The 27,349-nt window shown below is 41.1% G+C and overlaps 2 protein-coding genes and 3 pseudogenes across 11 annotated transcripts in view; 1 reads left to right on the top strand and 4 right to left on the bottom strand.

Annotated features, from left to right (window-relative positions):
* The window catches only part of LOC110059758 (uncharacterized), a 150,709-nt gene that overhangs the window by 12,803 nt on the left and 110,557 nt on the right, over positions 1-27,349 (bottom strand). For all 10 annotated transcript variants that reach the window (XM_089285871.1, XM_089285864.1, XM_089285868.1 and 7 more), the window contains 4 exons: positions 14,484-14,621; positions 9,250-9,525; positions 8,562-8,714; positions 7,686-7,832 (listed from right to left, as the gene is read on the bottom strand). In XM_089285871.1, coding sequence (XP_089141997.1) covers positions 7,686-7,832; positions 8,562-8,714; positions 9,250-9,525; positions 14,484-14,621 — 714 coding nt within the window. The remainder of the gene's footprint in view (positions 1-7,685; positions 7,833-8,561; positions 8,715-9,249; positions 9,526-14,483; positions 14,622-27,349) is intronic.
* LOC149115667 (uncharacterized) lies at positions 6,584-7,376 on the bottom strand (annotated as a pseudogene).
* Positions 17,024-18,522, bottom strand: LOC149115666 (uncharacterized; annotated as a pseudogene).
* On the top strand, positions 21,433-23,613 carry LOC149115665 (uncharacterized; annotated as a pseudogene).
* On the bottom strand, positions 25,568-26,880 carry LOC149115664 (uncharacterized). The gene has a single exon (XM_089285921.1). It carries the CDS (start codon positions 26,711-26,713, stop codon positions 26,288-26,290), a length of 426 nt encoding a protein of 141 aa, XP_089142047.1. The 5' UTR covers positions 26,714-26,880; the 3' UTR covers positions 25,568-26,287.

Below are 27,349 nucleotides of genomic sequence, written 5' to 3'. Positions count from 1 at the left end.
TTTTTGCAATCCTTGTGCGCGCGCTGAATTGCATCAGCAAAAGCGCGCGCGAAAACTGTGTTCGGCCACCTTAAAGAAAGCGTCATCGTAACTTTGCTGAATATTTCTGCTTTATTCGCATATTTTCAGCTTAGCTTTTAATATGTTCTCAAACATTTATCAATCTTAAACATATTCAGAAACTATAGAGTTATTGTTCGAGTTCGATGTACGCTTTCACACAAAAGTGCGGGGGAAGTACAATTTGTCATGCTTACTGACTGTACAAAACAAGCATCAGCGGGCGCTCTCATTCATCGACAACAGAGAATTTACTGAATTTTTACACGAATAAAACTGAGCAGTATCTACGGACGTAAAGTTATTGGGCCTTGATGAAACATTAAGCGTTGCTTACAATTCAGGCGAAACTCAAACTAGCAATTATTTTGTTTTACTTTTCGGTCGCGATAGACTGGCAAATTTCTCGCAAGCGTGTGGCAAGAGGAGTAGGAAACTATGAAGTCCTGAAGCTCTGCTATATCTAAATATATCCAGCTAGTTTTTTGCTGTGTAATGGAAAAGCTGTTAATCTTCAACATATGTGAAATTTAAAGTGGAGTAATGTACAGCTCATGTAAAAGAAGCATCTGTCGGAACACAACTTGGTCAGCGATATAGATCTAAGCTTAAAGCGGAACATACCTAAATTCGACACTGTCTTACTTCACTCAAACTGGAGCAGCTTACGACGAAAATACTTGAGCAAAATTCCAACAGACGTAAACGCGTTGAGTTGTGGGCCAAAAACATGAAAAATTTCGGGAATTTCGGACGCCATTCCCCCCGCGCGACATCCGCAAAAATCCTCGCAGCATGTACGCGCGTGTGCCGCAGGCGATGGCGCAATTTCTTCTAAAAATAGACTTATTGTCCCATATCATGGGGACAACCCCAATACTAGAAATGGCGCGCGCTTACGGTCTCCGTCCCCGATTATGGCTCCTGATGGGAGTTATCCCCCTGTCGGGCTGACAAATTTCATTTTAAAATGTCTTTGTTCGACTTTTTGGTGTTGCCCGTGTACAAAATACCAAGGAGCTAGCCAACAGAAACAATTTGGTCTTGTAATTGATGCATAGTGTCTAAGCTCAAAACCAAAAGATTTTTCACGGTTGTGGAACTTCGAACATAAATCTTATTTAATATTATTATTATTACTACTATTATTATTATTATTATTATTCTATAACACAAGGGAAACAATACTTACAATACAAATACGAACATTACACTCTTTAGACTACCTACAGCACTATACTCTACTTACATTATATTGCCCTAATTGTTTACACTATTTAAATTACAATATCTACACGACTTACAGCTCACTACTAAAAAATACAGTGACGACAAGGGGCAAAGAAAACAAACGAGAAAAATCGATAATTATCATCACAGCTTGAGGTTGTTCTAAAGAAACAAAAACAGACCAGGCATGTGGTGCATTACAGATCAAATAAGCTATGTACTGACAGGAGAATAGAAATACACAACTGGGTAAGAGATTAATACAGAGAGGTATGAAAAATATTATCTAAAATGTTAACCAAACCCTCATATATCGTGCGAGAGGCTTTCATTTATTTGTGTCTCCACTTCTTATTTCTATTTCATATTGTGATTTCAGTATGTATATGAAATGCGTAAGACGATCTTCTGTTGGTTTAGCGAGCGACGTGATATCATGATAAGAGAAGGCAGTAATTGATAAGAAGCGCAAATCTGGCCTCAGACCCGGTAATATTTGTCAAAACACAATCTCTAGGAAATAAATCTAATTTTTTCAACCATTCAGCAACAAAAGTGAGATGTTTGGTGGCATGACCAATAAAGATGGATTAATGACTGTGAACTAATTCTAAATAAGAAGTTATTGGTTGGTAGGCGCCTATGTAAGAATTTAAACTGAAACTCTATCAACTTAGTGCTCTTGGTGCGTCTTTTAGCCAGGAAATAGGCAGCAGTCCAATTTATGTTGTCATTTATTGGTAGGTTACAACCCTCTAGCCAATTCGTTAAACTTCGCTCTGGGGTTAAACTATTGTTACTAATCAGTTTTTTTATATATTAATGTAGTAGCTTTTTTGACTTGTAAAATTCTTGTTGTAAGTAGCTCATATTCGTAGATGGTGTTCTGTAAATCTTGAAAATTAGAATCAGTCCGAAGAGACTTTACAGCCGATATTAATCCGTAGAAGCTTAGAGGGCGAAGGCCTCTTTCATACTTACGGCAGAAATCATTTGACGAAAGAAAGGTGTTGGCCGGTCCGGTTCTTTATAAACCAGTTTCTAAATAAGACTGTCTTGTTTGCCATCTTTAACAGGGAATAATACCAAAAAGTTGTTGATCCAGAAAGTGATCTTTCGATGTTATTTCAGATTAAAAGTTAACTTCTCCCCAGATTCCTAATAGTTCTTTTAAAATGGCATCCGAAGTTGTTATTGTCGATGAGGTGTTTCTAACATTGAGGCTGCCAGATTTTCCATTTTCCCTTGTTATTGCTATCTAAATATTTTTTAATGCATGTGGTTTTGAGAGTTTATTAAAAGAGCTATAAATATCAATAATTTTTAGGCCACCATCACCAGAATCATTGATCATTACCTTCCGTTTTATCTTGTCACCCTTACCATTCCAGAGAAAAGTGTAGAGTAAAACGTTTATTTCATCTAAAACATTGTAGCTTCAGCGAAGAGGCGAGAGTAAATAAACTAAATGACTTGATAACGATGATTTTCCCTAACAATGTTAGTCGGCGGTGTTTCTAGCATCTAAAGATTTCTTTAACTTGTTCAAGTTTGTTGTTGTAGGTTAAAGATACAGATAGTTCGGGATCTGTTAAAATCCGTAGCCCTAGGGATTTTACCTTGTCTTTTGGCCGTTTAAGTTCTTTTCCTGATAACAGAGTTTTATCATTTCCAAAACTTGCGCCGATCCATAGAGCTTCCGTTTTCTTATCATTGAGTCTGACGCCAGAAATTTTGCTGAAATCGTCAAGCATTGCGAGTGATAAAAGGAGAGATTCACGTGACCCATTTAAAATAAGTGTTTTGTCATCGGCATACTGACTTAACTTAATTTCCTCATAATTCCGGAGATTCCCTTTATATTGGTATTTTTCGTAATTGCCGTGGCCAGTACCTCTGCCAGCAGGATGAATAAATAAAGTGAGAGCGGGCAACCTTGCCTAACACCTCTACGAATCTCAAAAAAATTGCTTGTCTATCCATTATTCAGAATGCAGCTTTCAGTATGACTATACAGAGTTCTGACGCAGTCGATTAACGAAGCGCCGAAACCGTAGGATCTTAGTGTGTCAAGTATGAAGGACCATTGAAGAGAATCAGGCCAGGGATATTCTTTTCTGTGGCATATTGGATACTACAATCAATGAGTCGGATATTCTCGCTATAAATCTGCCCTTCAAAAATCCTGTGTGATCGTGGTTGACAAGGTTTGGAAGTACTATTTTAATTCGGTTTGCAATAGTTTTTGCTGCGATTTTGTAATCAGTGTTTAAAAGGGTAATAGGCCTCCAGTTTTTGATGAAGTATAGTTCCGCATCTTTTTTTGCAATAAGGTTTATAACCCCTCGTCTATGTGTTACTGAAAGGCAGCCAGAGTCAAAAGCATAGTTGAGGGCCGAGGTTAAAAAAGAAGATATATCTTTCCAAAAAACTTTGTAGAATTCTGCAGGAAGTCCATCCGTACCTGGCGTTTTGTCTTCAGGGCTTCGAAACATTCCTTTTAAGTTCAGGGGCCTGTACATAAAGTTTGGTCTTCATTAGTCAAAGAAGTGGAGTTCATTTCAGAAAGGAATGTTGACTGGAGGCTGTCGGGGTTTTACGATGTTTAAAGCTTGTTACAGAAAGCTGTACAATCAGATAAAATACCTCTATTTGTGGTCACAAAGTCGGAGTCGATAATTTGTTCCTTGTTTACAGTTGTACCGATTGCGACTTTGACCTAATGATAACGCCTTTGGTCCGATAGTCAAAATTTTTTTCTAGTTATTTCTTTAAGGAAATTCTTTCTGCAACAATCACTATTGCTTGTATTATCTAATCGCTTTTCTAACAAAGCGATTTCGCGTTCTAACATTTATTCGCGTCTCTTTGTAGCCACGTTTTTGTATGAAGCATAAGATATTGATTTTTCTCGCACCTTTAATTTAATCATCCCCCAAAGTAGCGCCGGGTTCACCGAAGTGTCGTCCTTGTATTGGTTCACACTGCTTTCAGTTGCTCTCTTCTTTTGTTAGACATATCTCATTTCGGATAAAAGGGACGTGTTTCGCTTCCAAAAACCTTTGCCTCTGGGGTTAGAGGGTAGAGCTACATTTAGAGTAATCATCGAATGGTCCATTTTGAAACCGGGAACAATATCTGCGTGCTTGACATCACATAAAGATGATTCACTTACTTGAAAAAATCGAGTCGGCAATGTATGACTGGTTGGTTTTGACGCCAAGTATATCTCCTGGCCTCTGGGTTGAAAAGTCTCCAAACATCAGTTAAACCAAGATTTTCAGAGAATTCTCAAATCACCTTTGAAACTCATTTATGTCCGGCTCTCTTGCTATGTTATCACCAGTGAGCCGTAGGTTAAAAATTTATAGGAAAATTGCGTTACATCCAAATTTCTCCATATTTGGAGTGCTAAAAGTTAATAAAATTACTCGTTTACTGGCCGATTTTGACACTTAAATGTGGCCTGCATGACGAATTTTGCTACATCAAGTTATTTCACTTTTGAAATGGCGGAGCCCGTGGGACAAAATTAAACAATTTCAAAGATCCTGAAGATGGTTTTTAGGGAGGAAAACAATTCAGAAGGTATCTTAAGTAATTATGAGAGTAATTTCCTGAATAATCTCGAAATTCGAAGCGAGAATTATAGGTAAACGAACGTTCGTGTCTCTTCGCGTGGGTTCGCGATACAAAGACATGTTGTTCGAATGCGACTAAATACTCTTTAAATGGCCATTTTACGTTTACAATACCTCGTTATATTATTGATTTATGTGTATTAAGTAAATTTACGAAGCGTTCAGCCAAATACCTATGGATAAAAGCTTCGTTTTGTTGCATTTCGATGCAGACTCGAACTTGCAAATGCGGGCGGTTGCCATGGTTACTGAAACATGCACTTTCTCTTTACCTCTCGGAAAGAAAATCGTAGTTAATTCTAGATTTTCTCGATTTCTATTCGGTTTTCAGGATGCGTTTGTTTATATATATCGGAAAGCAGTGAAAATTCTCATGAAATTCAAACAGCAGAGTGGTTATACAACATTTTTGAGTTTTTCTCTATTTTTTTACCTTTTATTGATAAATTCGTCTAATTATTCTTTTTGCAAAAAATATATTACTTTCCATTAACTCAACCTATTTTATTTCTGGAAGATAAATCTTGTGTCCTTTTAAATAAGATATAGTAAACTGCATTGCTGTAAATACTTGTCAACGTATTGAATAAAGAATTATGTGTTAAATTTGTCATTGTTTTGGCGGGGGGTAGAGGCACAGCATTGAGTTTTTCTATGTGCTCTGGCAAGGCCACCCCTCCTGTCTTTTTCACCGTTAAGAACCGAGTTAAATTCCCCACCAATTATAATTTCCTTTCATTTAAAACTTGATAAATGATAAAAAAAAAACTGACAGAAGTTCGGATCGTTTTCATTCGGAGCGTAGATGTCAGACGTCAGACGCTTCCTATCAGCAACGATATCGCATATTATAAAGCGTCCGTTCGGATCCGAGAAAACCATGTGGATCTGAAAATTAAAATTGTTATTGAAAATAATACCAACGCCTACTTTGTTGCTGCTGCAGCAGCTGAAGAGCGCTTTGTACCCCCACTCACAAGTCCATGTATCGGTAGTGTCTTCAGAACAATGGACCTCTTGCAGCATATATATAGATTGCTTTTTCGCTCTGAGCCAGTTAAAAACCTCTTTTCTTTTAGCATTGTTTCCCAATCCCCTGACATTGAGAGAAGCTATTCTCAGATCCGTTGTATTATGAACAATGAAAGAGGTTGAGTTGACTGTTTTTCATTTTCGCAACAAAAGATAACTAAATGACCACATGCCTTTAAACTGTTGTTGATTAGATAGGTTTCTATGCCCTGAGACAGTAAAATGAATAAAATTACTAAAGAGCTTATGGTAGAGGAATTAGGCAACTTAATTACTTGTAACAGTACAAAAAAAAAAAACAAAGAAAAAGCCTGCAGCTCTATCAGACCGTTAAAGCTGCCAACCACCTCTAATTGGTGAAAAGCACATTGGCAATAATAGACGTACGAGAAGTTTGAACAATTTAAAGGTCACTCTGAACAAAGTTGATTTCGTGTTAAATAGTAAATTTTTGCCCGATGGGCCACAATTTACCTCTGATATACAGTTTATCAGGTTGAGATTGGCTGAAGGAAGTAGCAACTCCATTTTTCCTGGCATCCTCATAAGCTCCCACCTGTACTTTGCGGCGGGTAATGATTTCCTGGGTAAGGTCTCAGAAAATTTGAAAGTTAGTGGACTTAGTGTCCTTAAGCCGATGACCCAGTAAAAAGATCCGTTGGCAGTCTTTATATCTCAGTAAGGAAACGGGCCAGAATTGGACGAGGATTTCCATCCTTGCTTTTGCCAATGCGATGTACTCGCTGAATTTCTATATTTCTTACTTCCCTGTAACCAAGATCACGTTCCAGAAAAGTTCGGAGAACTTCTTCGGTGTCTTCATTACGGCCGCCTATTCCTGTCGATTCCTTTATGTTCGTAAATTTGATATTCTCCCGACGAGGGTAAAGATTTTTAGTGTGGATCTCATATAACAAATCCTCGTTTTTCTGGCATTTTGTCGTCAGCTCTGCCAATTGAGTTACATAGAGTCGATGAGCCTTCTCCACAGCTTCTGTCTTATCCTTGAATTGTTGTCCAGTAAAAATGTTCCCGCTTTAGATCGTCATCTTTCTTCGCTGTAGTTTGAAAATCTTCTAGCCTTCGGGTTCGTTTCTCTAAGTTCTCGAGATTGGCCTCAATTTTCTTCACGGCTGATTCTAATGAATCACGCTTTTTCATTTTTGCTAGGATTGCTCGTAGAGTTGCACCAACATGTTGTGTCATACTGAGAGCTGTCATTATTTCCTCTTCTTGATGCGTTGACGAGGAGTATGGCTTCGTTCTTTTGATTTCCGGCGAAAGAGCGGATTCGTCGGAAGAGGCTGAAGATCTGGTTTTTCTTTTGCTCAAAAAGTTGTCCGAAACAATCGGCCATTTGCCAAAACAGAGCAAAAAGATGGGTGAGCGGCTGCAACGCACGTCTTTACTCCGCCATTACTCAACCCAGTCCCCGAACATAAATCTTGGCACCTTTGTGTGCTCCTTTGATGTTTGCCGGGCTTCATAACCATTCTGCTCTAGTAACACTGCCGGTTATTGAACAGTTATTCTACGAGCGCGCGTTGGATATTTGAGTTGGTTATGGTCATGTCACATCCAACAATCGCGAGCGAAATAATTGTTAGATATACTTGCATCTACTGTAACTTAACGCAAGATTTAAAAGTTTGTAAGCAACACCTGGGTTAAATCTGTCTTTACATTAGCTTTTGTCATGCAGACATTTTTAATCATTCCTACCTTCCTCGGGCTGAATGTTTAGTTCCTTGAACGCAGCTTCCATCCCGGTATCCTTACTGCCTTCTTTTTTAGGATTTTCAAGCGACATTCCCTCATCAACTTCCCTCAGGGGCTTGTCTAATTCCCTTTTATCACCATCATCTTTCTCTGCAAATAAAAATGTGGCCAGACCGATTTTTCACAATACACCCATGCTTTTATATCACTATACGAAATTCTTCGCTCAAATGAGTAATACTTCGAGAGCAACACAACAGTCTATACTGTTTTGCTGCCTGTAGTAACTTAAACCAGCCTTTAAGCTAATTTTTTAGTCATTTTTATGCGGCGGATGCAGGATTTTAGAGAGGAGAGGCCGCCGAAGGCGTTTCCGTGTAGGGGGATCCGGGGGCATGTTCCCTCAGAAAATTTGTAAATTTAGGTCCTCGGAGATGGGATTTCCGGTAATCTGAAGCCATGTCAGCGTGTTACGATGTCTCACTATTATCAATTTAGGGAGTTCGACCGAACCCCCGAACCCCTTGATCCACCCTAGTTTGTAACTGACGGGCCCTTTCTATGAAGGTGTCACGTGACCTTGTCATAAAATGGTCGCGGTACGAAATCGATACCAGAAATGGGAAGACTGTGATGAAATTAGTAAGTTTTCCAATTTATACGCCACTGGCATTTCAGTGCGAGATTTTTAGGACAATTTGATAGAGGTATGCTGCATGGATGATGAACTTTGTCATCAGTCCAGCCACGGTTTTCCTACATAAAAATGGGAAATCGTATTAATCTCATCACACTCCATTTTTGGTATTTACTTCGTACCACGACCATTTTCTATGTTGACAAGATCGCGTGACACGGTCATGCAACGGCCTATTTTACCTTCTGGCGACTGAATGCCTGATTCCTTAAACACCGCTTTCACACTGCTCTCCCCACTGGCTTCTTTTTCACGACTCTCGACTGAAATTTCATCCTTAGTTTTCTTCGACAGCCTGTTTACTTTCCCCTGATCATCGGCTATTTCTTCTGACTCTGCGAAATAAAGCATGTTTAAACTACGTGGATATTTTACAAGATAGCCGTGCATACTATAAATACAGGAAATTCTTGTTGCAAAAAATAATGAACTAAATTAAACGAAGCACTTCTTTATTTCATTTTAACCCGAGAAGAAACATTTGCTCATGTTTATGTAGAAATGCCAATTTCAAATTTGAAGTTCGGCTCAGTGGCCCAATATGCAATAGCCACAGGCGTGTAAGTAACATGTGAATATCCTTCTGTTAGGAAGAAAGGTAGAGCTTTCTCTAACAGGGGTGAAAGATATATACAGTATCCTTAGGATTTTGCCTAAATTTTTCAAATTCATCGACAAATCGTACTGGTAGTTGTCTCAATCTTGCCCACTGGTAATTACCCTTGCCTTATCCTGAAGATTTTTTCTTTCCCCTTTGATTTTCTTTCTCCTAATTATAAGCCATACGTAATAATTTGACATTTTTTCCAACTTAAAGAGACCTTTGTGAGTGACTTAAATTTTTTACCTAAACCTTTCACATTTACATACCAAGCAGCTTTTCCACAGGGCTACTTTTTGCTATTTTCTCAAGGGTGTCTACCAGACGTTTAAATGTTGCGTCCTCTCCTTCCTCGTCCGCCCACATTGTGAGGACAGAATAGGCTTTCTCGCGGTCTGTTTTGTTTCCTTCATTTATCTTGCAAAGGTTTGCTTCTCCAAGCCCAAGTGCTTTTGCAAGTTTTTCCCAACCGCTTTCAAGATCATCCATTATTCCAGCAATTTCCACTAAGGTGACACCTTCCTTACGCGGCACAGAGTTTTTAGCTGTAAACGTAAAGCAGGTGTAAACGCAGTGTAGTCATGTATAGAGAGGTTTTCATTTGAGTGTCGAATAAATTGATTGATTGATTGATCGATCGATCGATCGACCGACCGACCGACCGACCGATTGACTGACTGACTGACTGACTGATTGATTGATTGACTGATTGACTGATTGACTGATTGACTGATTGACTGATCGACTGATTGACTGATCGACTGATTGACTGATTAACTGATTGACTGATTGACTGACTGACTGACCGACTGACTGACTGATTGACTGACTGACTGACTGACTGATTGATTGATTGATTGATTGATTGATTGATTGATTGATTGATTGATTGGGTTTGCATTACTTCGCTACACGATTGGCCTAAAAAAACTCACGCCACTTCGCCACAACCGTAATTCCTTCACGTTTTCCCGCGCTTTACGTCAGCTACATGTAATTCCTTCGAGTTTTCACAGGTTCCCTGTATTGTCTGTGTCCTTTGTAATTGGCTAGAATGATTATTTTCACTTTTGGTTTCAAAACTATCAATTGAAAACCGCTCTTATAGGAATAATAGAAATGATAGCAACAGATTTATTAAGTTTCAAAGACTTTATTAGCAAACTTCCAAAGCAATCATAAGCTAATGGAATAGAAATGTTTTGGGCCAGGAAACCCATTGAAACAATGATAGAAAGCCTAGTCGGGCGTGATATCAACTACACCATCGGGGCAGCCACGCTGCATACGTGGCAACTTACTGATGTGAGTAGATAGAACGCGGCAAATCCAAGGGACATTTTTCCTTCGAGGCATAGTATGCAGGGAGACGAGGGTTCGAGTCCTGCTCGGGACACGAAGTTTTTCTTTCATTTCAGAGACGTGTGTCGAAAGCTGCTTGAAAGTTATTTTTAAATAACTTATGGCAGTCTTTCTTTAGTCATCAGCAACAAGGATGCTATATAGCTTAACGTACATATGGCATTGTGTCCTAACAGAAAAATGACCATTTAAAGGTAGTTCTCCTTTTCTGGGGTAGTTTCCTAGAGATTTCACGAGCTTAAAAACCGAATTCGGACTCATTCACCGCTTCCTATAGTTTGTTTTTTTAGCAATTTTTCGCCTTTTAATTCTATAAATAAAAGAGAGGCTACAAAAGGCAGTGACTCGAGTGCCTCCTACAATTCGCCAGTCGAGAAAAGAGCTAGGTGGTTACTTTCAAGCTCAAACATCTCACCCGAACTTCAGCAGATGTGAGCTCCAGTCTTCGAAATTTCGACTATAATTTCTTTAGAATGGACAGTTGCAATTATTCTCTCTAGGCTAGAAACTATGGATGAAAAGCTTGAGAAACTTAGTTCAGCAGTGTCTAACCTGAGGAGTAAATTTCAAAAGTTGGAAGGAAGTGTTCAGAACTAGAAGAACTTGAAAATGCGCAATGGAACACGAAGGATACTGTTAAAGAGATGGCGTCCAGGAGCTTAACACGCATCCCGCCTGGGGTTATTGCGCCGGTAAACCCCTAGAAAGTGCGCTTCTACTCCTTAAAAAGTAAATTCAGTTACGGGAGGAGGAAGTTTTTTCCCAAGTTTGAGTTCGTGGGAGGAGCGCAGGCTCCTTCCCGAACAGCAGCTGGTAATCGAGCCTACCCATAGTCTGGCTGAGGTGTATCAATCACGGAACATGGTCTCACTTACGGTGTTCAGGACGAAACGCCACTATTTTAGTCGTCAAGGTATCTTTTAAGAGTCCCTGTCCATAAAAATGGAAAATAACTCGGCAAGGGTCGAAAATTCGATTTTGCTCATATTCCTATGGTAGATAGGCTAGGGCATGACAAAAACTACTGGATAGTTTTTTTGGCAAAATATCCTTTTATTTCAAAGAAATATGCAAATTACCAAATTCCGTTAAAATCGTCATTTGACGCACCATTTTATTAAACAAGTTTGAGAGCCTCGCATGCAAAACCACATCATTCTTCCGTCTTTAAAACACTCAAATATTTTTGTGCAATGTTTAATTGTGTACTGGGTTGATTTTAGGGAATGTTGCGGTTTTTGTTGGGTGTAAAATAATTAAATTTCGAAGACATGTATTTCATTTACTTAAAAGTACTTTGTAAAAATAATTGATTTTCACCATGTGCGAAACCTTCAAATGGATTAAGCTTCTGGTGGTTGAATCGCAGAAGGATGGTCTACAGATTCCTGTAAAAATTTCTTTGGGCAAATGATTGTGAGCGACGCGAGAGCTTTTCAAAGTACGTTAAAAATGCAGATATTTGACGGTTCGTCGTCAAATTTCAATTTACGGGTTAGACATATATTTTAGCACGCGCCACATGTCTTGAGCTATATTAAGTTGAAATAGAGACAGAGCTGATAATTTCGAAATGTTCTAACCTCATTTGCGGTAGAAGGCAGGTCCAAAAACCTATTTGACGTGTTTCCGTCACCATTCGTCGCACATAAAGCAGGAGTTTGATTTTGTTTACACAACGTCCAATGTACATCGCCAACTGCCAACTGATTTAATGGTCGAATACCATGAATCTATGACCCTCTTTCGACACATATGATCACCACTGCATCTAAGTCAAAAACGGCTAAGTGATTTGTAGATAGTTGCTTGCTTTGCACTCCACCAAAACATTACGTTTGATCATCGTTTGGTCTATTGCTGCTTGAATCCTTGCTTGCAGCGGTTCGTTTTTTGTTCGTCACGCAATGCTGTCATTCCATTTTAGGGGGTAGGGGTAGGACAATTTCTATCCTAATACGTAAGGGTCCGTAAGGCTTGGAACCACAGGGAGCACACGATCTTGTTGAGTAGGAAGAGATTAAATTAAGCAATGAAAAGAATAAATAGTTAACCATTGCCCGTGTTGTCATCTTTTACTAGACAACCGCTACCTACACGCCCTGCGTAAATACTGTAACGCTAAACTCGTACCTAGGTCTTTTCGCACTGTGCAATTATTTTTGGTTTACATATAATACAGTGGGTTACCCTCGGGGAAATGGGAGGTGGCCGCTTAATAGGAGTTGGCAGCTTAATAGAGGTTTGTGTACCTTGAATACTTTTTCACTATCGGGTTATAAATTTAGCTAAATTTCTTAGTAAACATGGAGTCAATTTAAGACAATCATGATAGACGTCATTCTCGGAGACTCTGGGGCAGTTAGTAGGGGCGGGGAAAAAGTCTAAAAGGGTCTTCGCCCGAACTTTTTTCGCACCCGCTTAGACTCCCCCTCCCCCCCCCCCCCCCCCCCATAACTGCCCCTGGGTCTCCGAGAATGACGTCTATAATGATTGTCTTGAATGGACTCCATGTTCACTAAGAAATTTATAACCCGATGCATGGTGAAAAAATATTCAAGGTACACCAACCTCTATTAAAAGACCAGCCCCTATTAAGCGGCCACCTCCCATTTCTCCGATGGTAGCCCAAAAATAATTGCACAGCGATTCAAGACCTAGGTACGAGTTAAGCGTTACAGTATTTACGCAGGGCGTGTAGGTAGCGGTTGTCTAGTAAAAGATGACAACACGGGCAATGGTTAACTATTCATTCTTTTCATTGCTTAATTTAATCTGTTCCTACTCAACAGGATTGTGTGCTTCCTGTGGTTACGGACCCTTACGTATTAGGATAGAAATTGTCCTACCCCTACCCCCTAAAATGGAATGACAGCATTGCGTGACGAACAAACAACGAACCGCTGCAAGCAAGGATTCAAGCAGCAATAGACCAAACGATGATCAAACGTAATGTTTTGGTGGAGTGCAAAGCAAGCAACTATCTACAAATCACTTAGCCGTTGTTGACTTAGATGCAGTGGTGATCATATGTGTCGAAAGAGGGTCATAGATTCATGGTATTCGACTATTAAATAAGTTGACAGTTGGCGATGTACATTGGACGTTGTGTAAACAAAAGCAAACTCCTGCTTTATGTGCGACGAATGGTGACGGAAACACGTCAAATCGGCGTTTGGACCTGCCTTTTACAGCAAATAAGGTTAGAACATTTCGAAATTATCAGCTCTGTCTCTATTTCAACTTAATATAGCTCAAGACATGTGGCGCGTGCTAAAATATATGTCTAACCCGTAAATTGAAATTTGACGACGGACGGTCAAATATCTGCATTTTTAACGTACTTTGAAAAGCTCTCGCGTCGCTCACAATCATTTGCCCAAAGAAATTTTTACAGGAATCTGTAGACCATCCTTCTGCGATTCAACCACCAGAAGCTTAATCCATTTGAAGGTTTCGCACATGGTGAAAATCAATTATTTTTACAAAGTACTTTTAAGTGAATGAAATACATGTCTTCGAAATTTAATTATTTTACACCCAACAAAAACCGCAACATTCCCTAAAATCAACGCAGTACACAATTAAACATTGCACAAAAATATTTGAGTGTTTTAAAGACGGAAGAATGATGTGGTTTTGCATGCGAAGCTCTCAAACTTGTTTAATAAAATGGTGCGTCAAATGACGATTTTAACGGAATTTGGTAATTTGCATATTTCTTTGAAATAAAAGGATGTTTTGCCAAAAAAACTATCCAGTAGTTTTTGTCATGCCCTAGCCTATCTACCATAAGAATATGAGCGAAATCGAATTTTCGACCCTTGCCGCGAAATTAAGAATTTGTCTGATTTTTACAGGCAGGCACTCTTAAGGTTGCACTTGAAGGAACAAGTTAAGTTTTATGACAATGCTTTGAGAATTTTTCCATAGGAGAAACTGTTCAATAACAATATCTTAAGCATCATTAAAATCATCGTAGCCCATACTTGTTGGTAACTTTAAGCGGTTAACCGAAGCTCGAACCGTGCCCAGATTGCTCTAAACCAAATTTCCGACTACCATCTCCATCTCATCTCCACCTTTTTACATGGGGGGTGCCCCTCCTCCTCCCAGGACTCAAATGTCTTACAAATCTTACCTTCCTCCAGCTGGGCCTTCAATGTTTCGTTCTCGCTGGCAGCAGTCACTACTCTTTCTTCTTCAAGCAATAACTCATTCCTTGCTTCATTCAATAGCCATTCTCTCTCCCTTACATCATAGAGTAAATTTTCTTTTTCTGCCAAATAAACAAACGCATGCCACAATATTTCTTTCCTCCCATACGAACTAAATAATTTAACACTTTAACACTTGCACGCTGGTAATGTAACTTAACTCCTATCCTAACGGGAAAAAGTCTTATAATGGGATGAAGATTAGGATGGCTACAATGTTTAACGCTAACAAATTCACTACGGAAAAAAATCCTTCAGAATCTAAGACACGGAAATCCTGACCCTTTGATAACAAACCCCAACCGCAACCCACCTCTGCGAATGTAAGCCAACAAACCTATAGATTTGGTTCTTTAAATCCCCCTAGCTTGTCTTGATTGAGCCCTTTGCTGCTACACTTTACATCATGTTCAGTCACTATGAATGTCCATTTTATGACCACAGAACTTTGATTTGACTTTATTTAGCCTAGGAGGAACAGTATCCAAGCTGATTTTAAACTTTTTTTTTCACTTAAACAACGCTCAGGCTATTATTGTCAAACTTTGTCACGTTTTCTAACATGTGTTAATTGCTTGGACACCTAAATTTACGTTTCTATGGCAACCATGTTCTCGATGGGTGTTTCACCGCAATTTAGCGTGTTTTTTTTAAACTTGAAAATCTCTTTCAGTTAGATTTTAAATTTATGGAGATTTTATTTCCAATTCTAAAATGGCGGTTCTTTTGAAATGAGACGTCAAGGCACGTGATAATCCCTAAACTTAACCTCGAGAGGGGGACTCCCATATAGGTTGCGTTTCCTCTAGGCCGATTCACTATCTGAACATTTTTTCTAGGTGTTTGTTTGCACTCCGCCCAACAATTACTTGTTAAACACAACATCTGTTTTCAATAGGCATTTTACCCGTTGACTCAGACGATTCAAATTACAAAAGTGCGCACATTTCAAAAATGGCGGGAGACGAGACGTTCTTCATGATCTCTCTTGTGCTGATTCTCGCTAGTATGCGAAGAAGAAGGCGATTCTTGCAGGGGATACATTTGATGTCACTGCAGAGGAGGAGAATTCGACGGAATTTGGCAATCCTGTCGATCCAAAATGAAAACAACACCCATGTTGATGATGATGTTAGGATCATCTGTGGCGTGAACACTTCATGGTAAGCAGGGAAACATTTGAACACATTTGTGGTCTCATCGGCCTCAGCTGGTTCGTTAGAATCCAATTCTTCGCGAGGTAGTCACCGTGGAGAAGCGGGTGGTTGTTGCTCTTTAGAGGCAAGCTCCTGGAAATTCGTACAGAGCCGTGGGGTTAACATTTGGAATCGGCCGCTGCTCAGCCATAAATATCAAGGATGAATTTTGTGTTGCTTTGCTGAGCACTAGATTTTTAAAGACCGAAGCTGAACTAGACAAACCATACTGGAATTTTAGAACATGAGCCGATTCCCTCAGGTTGTAGGCACCCTCGATAGGTCCCATATACCAATAAGGCCCCAAAAACGACCCAAATGAGTCCATAGCATTGTTTTGCAGGGAGTCGCTTATGCTAATGAACGTTTTTGCATGTGAGCACTGACAACGCTGGAAGTATTCACGACGCTCGCTCGCGTGCTGCAAATGAACTCATTTCCAAATGCAACAGAAAACGGCGATACTTTGCATTCCCCAAACGTCGGATAGGTGGCACGGAAGTAAAGGCACTTATTGTTGCCGATCCAGCTTATAAACTGACGACCTGGTGTATGAACCTTTTTCCTCAGACCAGAGCTTTGACTGATATCCAAAGAGTTTTTAATAAATCACTGAGCAGTGCAAGGATACTTATTCAGCAAGTATTTGGGCTGTTAAAAGGGGGGTCTACTGGATAAGCTTGATGAATCGGTGGAGAAAAAGTTCTATACAATCATAATCTGTTGTATTTTACCCAACATATGCCTAGATGTCAACGATGCTACTGAAACTGATGTCGCCAAAGACGAAGATGGGTTTTTTTCGGAGTACCCCTCCCACGTCATGATGTTAATGCAGATGGTGCTAGAATAAGGAACGTCACAAATGGTATTTTGTATAGTTAAAGCTAAATATAAATATAGTATAGTTATTTTGCGCAACGTCTATTTTATATTCAGTCCAACTTTTGTAATGCTTTGAGCAAAATAGTGCTGTCCTTTAAATTAGTACTGAATTATAAATATGTCCAAAAATTGGAAGAATAAGAAGAATGGAAGAATTTTTAAGTTTTACTAATAAGTGCTTACAAATCACATTGCAAAGTGAGACTGAACAGCGAATCCGTACAAATGTAGTTCGTTTCACACGAAGGGACATCAAATAATTATTTTGGTGCAACATCTATCTCATTTTCATTTCAGTATTCTTTTTCAGTATTCACATAGTTGATATGTTGAGCAAAATAGTGCTGTGTTTTAAATTAGTATTATAAATATGTCCAAATGTTATGACAATATTTTTTGGAATTTACTAATAAATGCATACGAATTAAATTGCAAAATGAGAACTGAACAGTGAATCCATACAAATGTAGTTTATTTCAAACAAGGGTCTATAGTAACGATAACAGCAATAGAAAAACTAATTTCGTGATGTTTAAAAACGTGTGACTGTTCTCTTTCCAAACTGCCCGATTTAAAAATTTTCGATTTCCTTTACGGTATCAAACTGAGTTTTGACTGTCCAATTCCCCCTCTACCTCTTTCTCGGCGAGGCACTCGAAAAACTCGTGATCTTTGCTTTGGCTCTTTTCCAAAAACTCCTCGAGATCGTTTGATGGGACCTTTTCTTCGTTGCGGATATTTTGCCTTTGTTGGTTCTTTTCGAACGTTTCGAATTTCCTTCCAAGGTCTTGTCAAATTGATGTCTTTATCGGCATTTCCACTTGACTGTGTTGAGTCCTCGGAGTCACCAGGTTCCGGCACACTGAGTACACTGAGATATTCTGCCAAACCACACTCGCATACACGCTATAGCGGGATGTTAGGCTTACAGCCTAAAACTTCATCGATTTCCTCGAAGTAGTTGAAAGTTTCCCGATTGTTGCCACTTCGAGAATTCTTGCAGGTATTTTATACGCGCTTTGCACTGCGTGCCTGTGCGGAAAGATGACATTCCTTGCTCTTTCAAAATACTATTGAGCTTATTCGCGATGACGTCCTACGTACCACAGTTTCTTCATTTGCTTATTAGGAAACTTCCCTTCCACAATTCTAACATGAATGGTGTTTCGGCACCAGACCAGTTTGCGCACTGGTTTCTGTTAAAAGATCCTGGCCGCGATTTGTCTTCGTTTGAGCTGCTAATGCTGCTCTCACTGCTGCAAGCTTCGGAGCTTGGTACGGAAGATACCTGTGGCATAAAATGCAGTGGCGATTGGCGGTATTGGCTGAACTGGTTATGTACACCAGCGCCATGAAATAAGTTTGGTCCTGGCCGAGGAACCGGTGAATCCAACTTCGGCGGAGGGATGGTAAATCAGTAAAAATGGCAAGCATTATTGAAATCGTCAGCCACTTTCCGAACTTAAACCATGGTAAGTAACATTGTCAGAGTATTTGGCAGGCGTCTCTCCCTACTTTGCGTGAATTTCCGTGTTTTTCCAGTGAAAGCTGCTTGCTTTTTTAACTCGCTAAACTCAAGACGCACTGAGTTTCACTACGCTTCCGAACTTTTCCAACTTTATCTAACCAAAATTACCCCAGTGAAAACACTACCATAAAAAGGACGGGGGTGCTCGTCATACCTCTAGAGGTTAAAAAAGCGGTTAGGATACCTTTTAGGGTGTTCAGCCTCAAAAGGTCCACTGCGGGAGCTCTAGATCTTCCGGTAACTTTTAGGGTATTGAGCCGAAAAATAAATCATAATAGGAAATAATGTGTTGGGTTAGAATTGGCACCTCTTTAATAGGGGTAACAAATATTTCAACCCACCCCCACCGAACATGATCTAGGTATCTCTTAGGAGTTCTTTTGAAAATTTCCGACGAGCACCCCCGTCCATTTTATATGGAAGTCCCACCTCCGGAAGTAGACAAGCTTGGATGCTTTACGCGCCATGTAAGCTGATTACTAAGAGCACAAAGACCCCCACCCCCTTCTTCCAGGAAAACTTCCCACGAAAAATTTCCACGAAATAAATAGAGTTAAATAAATAACAAAGCAGTTAGCTATCGAGATGATGCTGATAATTCTAAAAATTTAAAGCTGAACCCATGAGTCTTAAGTAGGAATACCAAGACACAAATGATAAAAAAGGACCAACATTGTGTATCATTTACCCAAAAAATCCGGAAATTTCGAATGGAATGTAAATGGGAAGATTAATTTTGTCTCCCCGAACGGACAGTTCGTGACAGTTGTACCATCATCCTCAGCTCGTAATCTTGGCGTTATTTTTGATAAGTGTTTTAACTTTGAGGAACACATAAAATCAATTTGCAAGTCTTCTCATTATCACATAAGAAATATCGCCAAAATCAGAAAGTACATTGACGAGGAGAGTGCTAAAATTGTTGTTCATGCCTTTGTTACTGCGAAATTAGATAGCTGCAATTCACTGCTATATGGTCTTCCAAAACATCTAATTTCAAGATTACAATCTATTCAAAATACAGCAGCTCGAGTTGTTACACGTACTAGGAAATTTGATCACATCACCCCTGTCCTAAAACAGCTCCACTGGTTACCTGTTTGCTACCGTATAATTTTTAAAATTCTCCTACTGGTCTACAAAGCTCTCAATGGAACAGCGCCTTACTACATCAGTGAATTACTTAAGTACAACACCTCTCAACGGAAATTAAGATCGTCCTCTCAACACCTTCTGGCGACCCCGAAAGCTAGACTGAAAACATATGGAGAGAGAGCATTTGCTGTGGCGGCACCGAGACTATGGAACTCGATCCCACTTGAACTAAGATCCAGTAGTTCGATTGACATTTTTAAACGGCATTTAAAAACATATCTTTTTAAACAAGCTTTTTAACTCTTTTAATTTTTAGATGATTTTTTTTTTCCCCTCCCCTTTTTTAGCTTTTTAAATATTTTTTTTTATTATTTAATGTAAAACGCCATGGACAAATAGTGGATTGGCGCTATATAAATATTTTATTATTATTATTATTATTAAATACGGGATTTCTTAAAAGGTTGACCAAACTTTGCAAACGGAATTTTCGAATGGAAAATGTGCGTTCCATTTGGCTAGATTTTACTAGTTTCAGGCCTTTTGTCTGGGATCTCCTTTGATCCTATCTTCCAGCAGAAAGTCGTAAAAAGAAACGAACGCATCCCCGTGGAAATTTCCATTCGGGATTTGATGCGTCTCATTTACTACAACTATCGACCAACCGGTTTTTCCGAGTAAATTGTAAACAACCAAAATTTTCGACGAGCACCCCCGCCCTTGTTACATGGAAGTCCCTCCTTCTGGAAGTAAACAAGCTTGGATGCTTTACGCGCCATGTAAGCTGATTACTAAGAGCACAAAGGCCCCCACCCCCTTCTTCCAGGAAACTTCCCACAAAAAATTTCCACAAAATAAATAAATAGGGTTAAAGAAATAATAACGCATTTAGATATCGAGATGATGCTTCTTAATTCTAAAAATTTAAAGCTGAATTCATGAGTCCTAAGTAGGAATCTCAATACACAAATGACAACAAAGGACACCAAAAACATGTTTATGACGTAAGTTCTCATGGGGTATTTTTTTTTTATTTATTCAGCTAAAAGGCTCAGTTACCTTTAAAAAGCAAATATAATAAGTTGTGGTTTTAAACCACCCGGTCAGAAATTCCGGACATCGCAACGGCGCACGCGCGAGGTTACTTGACAATATGGCCGCCAAACACTCAAAGGAAATGTATGGCAGAAATAAAACAAAATAAAATAGAGCACGTTCTGGCTTACCGGGAACAAGTGCCGCGATCCGGTAGAGTTCTTGAAAGTTTCCTCGGCTATTCTGATAAGTTGGTTTTCACCAACAAATATTACTAGCCCTGCTTTTCATCGATGTTTATTTTCGAAGCTTGGCCCATACAATGCTCTACAAAACAGAGGCTTGAAATCCCATTTTTGCATCCCAAGAAGATTTTGATCCTCTGTAGCAGACAACATAATCGGGATATCCCAAGTGCCGCGATCGCTTGAAGAAGAGCACTGTATGATGTACTATTTGACCAATTTTCACCTGCCATGCTAATTTTTTCGCTCTGCGTTTTGGTTTTAAAAAGCTTGCAAAATGACGGAAAGTAAGCTCGTAAACAGCCACGCTAAAATCCCCAAATCCGCTGTCTTTGCACGGCGATATTTCGGCTGCAAATGGTCCGATTTTGCTCCAAAAGACATCGTTTGAAAGGCAATTTTCTCTAGTTTTTACTTTTATGCAATTACTTCGGTCAGCAGTTATTTACATGCCCAACAACATCTTTTTGTACAACAACTTTTTCTGTAATGTCGTTGAGCCCGAAGTACGCCGTACTGAACAGCGGTATGCACCACTAAAATGTGTACTAGACGTATGCCGCACGAAAATTAACAGACTCGACACACCAGGAAGATGAGGGTTCTGGCACAGTAGTGATCAAGGAGGAAGAGAATGGGCAAAATAAGCCTCCCACGCTTAACTTCCCTCACAAGTATCGGGAAGTTAAGCGTGGGAGGCTTATTTTGCCCGTTCTCTTCCCCTTGATCACTGCTGTGTCCAGAACCCTCATCTTCCTTGTGTGTGTAACGCAAACAGTACAGCAGTAAAACAAAACAAATTGGGTGACATCGTGGGTCCAGCGAAGCTGTAATGTCTGTAATCAATATGCGCGGATATGCCCCTTCACTAGTATATACAAAAATGTGCCAGAAATATTTTCGTATTGAACAAGTATATGCACACTGTATACGCCGACATGGCTGCCGCAAGATATTCGTCCGATGTTCTGCAAATGTTCTACGGCCCAATACCGAGGGAGGAAAAAATAAACCTACCCGAACCGTTAAAACCAGATTTTACCGCATTATATGACGGGTTTCAAATATCCCAAAACAATTTCCAAGAATGGCTCCGTGTGTGGAGAATGGACATATCCGAAAGGAATCCAAACAAGAAAGATCTTTTAACGTTTGCAAGAGAAAACAAAGAAAAGATCACTGATTTGGTTGAACAAGAAACCCAAAGGTTAAATAGCGTTAAAGTAAGTTTTGGTTTACAAGTAAAGTTTTCAATAGAAAGAAACGGCGAAACGCAATACATGGAGCACTATTTCAAAGACGATGAACCGCACGTTTTCAAAAGGAGTGATGAGGAACAGATAAAACAAAAATTTGACGAATTCATTGAAACCGCAAAAGGAGAAATAGAACAGTGGTCTGAGAAAGGATCAGGATGTGAAGTCGAAAAGATACAGATCGCGTACGTGAATGTTGCACGCTACCAGCCACTTCGTGGAGGGACCTATTTGCCTCTTCCAGCCAAACTGGCGAAAAAGAAGGCAATAATCAACGTGCAAAACAGAGACAACGAATTTCTGAAGTGGGCAATCAGAGCCGCTTTATTCCCTCCAAAAGATGGAAAGAACCCGCAAAGACCAAGCAAATATCCGGTTAACGACGGTATTAACTACGTAGGCATCGATTTCCCAACACCGGTAAAACAGATAGAAAAGCTCGAGGCACAAAACCCAAAACTCGCAATAAACGTATTTGGCTGGGAAAACGATCGCGTGATAGTGCCCCAGATAAGCAAAAAAGAAGCGAATGTGCCGCGGATAAACCTGATGTTAATCGAGTCAGGGAAAATTCAGCACTACTGTTACGTAAAAAGAGAAAGCGCTTTGCTATTCGATCAGAGCAAGAACAGAAACGCAAAGCACTATTGTACGTTGTGCTTAACCTGTTTCTCAAGAGCAGACTTGCTCGTGAGTCACAAAAGATATTGCAACGGTGTGAACGGCAGGCCGACAAGGATCGAGATGCCAGAAGAGGGGAAAAACATCCTTTCCTTCCAAAACTACAAAAAACAGATGAAAATGCCCTTCGTGATTTATGCGGACTTTGAGGCTCTTGTCAGAAAGATTCAGGGCTGTGAGCGTGAGAGAGTGCAAACAAGCTACACAGAGAAGACTGAAAAGCACGAGGCATGTGGGTATTCATACATGGTTGTAAGATGTTACGGTGAAATTACAGGGTCAAATTTTTACAGGGGAGAAAACGCGGTTGGAACGTTTTTAAGCGGCATTCTGCAGGAAGAGGTGAAAATAAGAGAGAGTTTGGCCACACCAAAACCGATTGTGATGACGTGGAAAGACTGGGAAAAATTCAAAAATGCAAAAGATTGCCACATTTGTAACAAAAGTTTGATAAAAGACGAATTCTTGGACTCAATACCCGTCTGCGACCATGACACAGGCCGTTATTGCGGCCAAAGTCACAAAGATTGTTATTACGTGGCACTCAAAAAAATGAAATTTGTTGGGCCAAAAAAGAGAAAGAAAAAAAAAAGACAAAATTGACCAATGGATTGCGAAAAACCAGGAAACATGTTTGTTCTGCGCAGAACCTTTGGTGAAGAAAAACTACAGAGACGTGGTAAAGGACCATTGCCACATAACGGGCAGGTACCGCGGAGCCGCGCACAGCGAATGTAATAAGAAATTGCGAATAAACCCCGAGACGGACCAAATACCAGTTGTATTCCACAACCTGAGGGGCTACGACGCGCACCACTTGATGCAAGCGATGTCGCAGCTGCAGAAAGAGGTGAAATGCGTCGCCAACAACATGGAGAAATACATCACATTTTCGGTCGGAGGTCTGCGTTTCATCGACAGCTTGAACTTTTTGCAAGGAAGCCTTGATTCACTTGTAAGCGCAACACCGAAGGAGTCATTGAAAATAACATCAACGATTTCGAAAGGCAGCGACCTACTTTACAAAAAAGGGATCTACCCTTACGAGTACATGGACTCATGGGGGAGATTCGGCGAGACAAGGCTTCCGGACAAAGAGAAGTTTTACAGCAAGCTGAACGACGAGCACATAACAGGCGAAGAGTACGAGCACGCGCCGCCCGTCTGGGAGGCTTTTGGATGCAAAACGCTGGGCGATTATCACGATCTTTACGTGAAAACGGATGTCGCGCTGCTGGCGGATGTTTTTGAGAACTTCCGAAACCTGTGCCAAGAGCAGTACGGATTAGATCCGGCGCATTATTACACGTCGCCAGGCCTCTCCTGGGACGCGCTCTTGAAAAAGACGGGGGTCGAGTTTGAGTTATTCACAGACCTTGAAATGCATCTGTTCGTGGAAAGGGGGATGCGGGGCGGAATCTCCATGGTGAGCATGAGATACGCCGAAGCAAATAACCCGCAAGTACCGGGCTACGACCCAAGAAAGCCAAAAAAATACCTTATGTATCTCGACGCAAACAACCTTTACGGGTGGGCAATGTGCAACGCCCTTCCGATAAGAGGTTTTAAGTGGAAAGGCGTCGTACCCACAGAGGAGGAGATTCTTAGGATAAAAGAAAACGCAAAGATGGGGTGCATTCTCGAGGTCGATCTTGAATATCCAGCAGAACTGCATGAGCAGCACAACAGCTATCCCCTGGCGCCGGAGAAAAAGGCCGTGAAAAAGGAATGGATGTCGGACTACCAAAAGGGGTTGATGAAAGACCTGGATCTGAAACCACCGGACAGCAAGAAGCTTCTGCTAACGCTTCAAGACAAAAAGAACTACGTAGTGCATTACAGGAACTTGCAGTTTTATCTGAAGCAGGGCATGAAACTGAAGCGCGTGCACAGGGTCCTTGAGTTCGAACAAGAATGCTGGATGGAGCCGTACATCCGGATGAACACGGAATTCAGGAAAAAAGCGAAGAGCGACTTCGAAAAGAACTTTTACAAGCTCATGAACAACTCTGTTTTCGGCAAAACCATGGAAAACCTGCGTAACCGTGTTGACATAAAAATAGTACGCAGCAATGAGACGGACAAAATAAGGAAATTGATCGCCAGCCCTTTGTACTCAAGGCATGTTTTATTTTCAAACGACATGGCAGGAATCGACATGCGAAAAAGCAAGCTGCTTCTCAACAAGCAGGTCTACACGGGGATGACGATCCTTGACAACAGCAAGATCCTGATGTACGACTTCTTTCACAATGAGCTTCTATACACGGACACCGACAGCCTTCTTGTCGAGATCGAAACAGAAGACGTCTACGAAGACATGAAAAACAACATGGACCTTTACGACACGAGCGACTACCCGAAGGATCATCCACTCCACTCAAACACCAACAAAAAGGTCTTGGGCAAAATGAAAGACGAATGTGTAGGAACCCCTATCGTAGAGTACGTGGGTCTGAGACCGAAAATGTACTCCACCTTGAAGGCGGACGAAAAAAATATCAAAAAAACAAAAGGCGTAAAAAAGAACGTTGTCAAGAAACAAATAACGCATGGACAGTACAAGGAAACGCTTTTCGGTGCGAAACAGCAATGGCATGGAATGAACATTCTTCGAAGCGAGGGACACGAGATCTGCGGTATGCATCTTAACAAAATTTCGCTTTCGCCGTTTGATTCAAAACGATGGATAGATGAAGATGGTATCCATACAAAAGCTTACGGGTACACCAACATGGATATATTGTCAACATTAACAGATGATGAACTTAGAGGGTTGTAAGCCCAAGTTTCAAAGTTGATCTGGGGGTAACTGTGTGTTTGGAGGGACAACCAGCAGTTCTTCACGCACGAAGCCGCGCTTGGGACCGTCGCGCAGATAGTAGAGAACGGGCTGATCCGGTTTGGTGAAAGATCTTTGAATGCTGTAAACTTTCAAAGACCAGATTGGGTCTGTGGCTCTTTTCACGCCCCCTTCAAGCTCGCCGGGCTGGTAGAGATAACGAACTTGGACAAGGGGGGGGGGAGTATTTTTTCGTTTTTTCCAACAGGCCTTGTGTAAGGTGTCGACGACCTTGCATAAACAGATTTTTCTTTGATGGCGACGGCGGGTTTCTTGCCGATGAGGCTTGTGACCTCGCTGTTCAAAGCCGAAACAGCTTCTGGAAGTCTTTTCACCCAGGCAGTGGACCGCTGGCCCTCAGCGAGTAGCATTTCCACGGCGTACTGGTGTCCAAACAAGCGCTCAGCCAGGGTGCGGTTGAAACGTTCAACAATGGCCTGGTCGCGGTGAATGTCAACCCGCCCGCGCCGGATGTATGTTTTGTGCTTTTCCATCTCTTTTGTGACAGCGCCCATGAATTCGCGCCCGGGGTCAACCTGCAGCATTTCAGGCCATTTGAGAGGCCCGCGCTTGTAAATCTTCTGAAAGGCCTGGGCGACCTCATCAGAATTTTTCGAAGTCAGGAGTTCGGCCTCTTTGTAGTAACTGGCCACGTCGACAACGGTCAGCGCGTATTTGTAAACTTTGCGGCTGCGAGGGAGCTTGTCGTGCGGCAGAAAAAGGAGGTCCGCCTGGTGGACCTTGTTGGGCGTTGGAACGTCGAATTTCGGCCGAGGAATTCGTTTCGGCGCAGGGAGGTATATCTGCCAGAGCGCTTGCCTGATCAGCCACTTTTTTGCGGTTTCTTCAGGTACCTTGGCGGCCTCGGCTAATTTTTTGATCGCGGCGATACCTTTCCAGTAGCCCCCGGGGCCGTAGTATATCTTTGCGAGTTTGGCGTCCATATAAGTGAGGCGTAAAAAAGTTTAAAGGAACCGGAAGGCTGCGTAGCCAAGAGCGAGCGCCCCGGCGCCCACGAACATGAGTTCACCGTTTTTTTGCTGCTCGCTTGGTTGGTAGAAATCCGAGAACTTGGGCTCTTTGGGGGGTACCATCTGTTCGTCAGGATGCGCCTGGTTGTAGAGTTTGAAGGCGTAGTCCGTGTTGGTGAAGTTCTGCTTGGCCTGCTCCTTTTCTTGGGCGTGGGTCGCGATCCAGTCGAGAAGAGGTGTGCGGTCGCGCGTGTATTTGGCGTAAGTCGCTTGGTACGCCTCGAGAGCTTCGTCGTGGCGCTTTTTTTCTTCAAGCGCAGCTTTGTCGCCCCCGCCAAGCGCCCTCGCCAGATAATTGCCACCGATAAAAGCCGTGGCGTTCAACACAGCCCCGCCAACCATAATCGCGATGCTCGCCATCGTATATGTTGTGAAATCTGTTTTTAATTGTCGACGTATGGCGGCGGAAGTTCATAGTGAGGAGGTGTTGGGCATTTCTCCGGTAATGGAAAGTGCTCAGTATCAAGATCCTCAAAATCGGAGTCTTCATGATCGTAATCAATACCCACCCAAACAAATTTTATGACATCAGCGGTATAATAAAAGATGTCGTAAAGGAAAAATAACAACGCAACCGTTGTGAGAGCTTTGAAGGGAAAATAAGAATTCGCCACTGATATTATTATGAGAACGTTTTTTCAAAGCGTTAACTCTAAGTTCTTCCTGGTTTCCTCGTATATTACCAAGTTGTTCGCAATCCAGTCGAGAAGGCCTTTGGGGGCGTTCTTGTATTCTTCTTTGGCGTTTTGATACGCCTCGGCGGCTAGCTCTTGACACTCTTTCAAAAACTCCGCATCTTTTTTTGTGCCCACGTTTGCCGAGATCCAGTCGAGGTTGAGAAGTGAACGCTCGAAAAGCTCAAGAAACTCCTTGAGTGCTTCGTCGTAACTCTTTTCGTTTTCTCTCGCGGATCTCGAAACAGCCTCGTAAACGTCGATGCTTGCAATACTTGCCATGGTGCAATATATGAGAGACTTTTTTGTTCAAAAAATTATT

Source organism: Orbicella faveolata, unplaced genomic scaffold, assembly GCF_042242905.1.
Source record: "Orbicella faveolata isolate gen_17 unplaced genomic scaffold, um_ofav_v1 contig_13, whole genome shotgun sequence".
Taxonomy (NCBI): Eukaryota; Metazoa; Cnidaria; class Anthozoa; order Scleractinia; family Merulinidae; genus Orbicella; species Orbicella faveolata.
The sequence above is the reverse complement of the archived record's forward strand: the minus strand, read 5'-3'. Positions and strand labels throughout refer to the sequence as shown.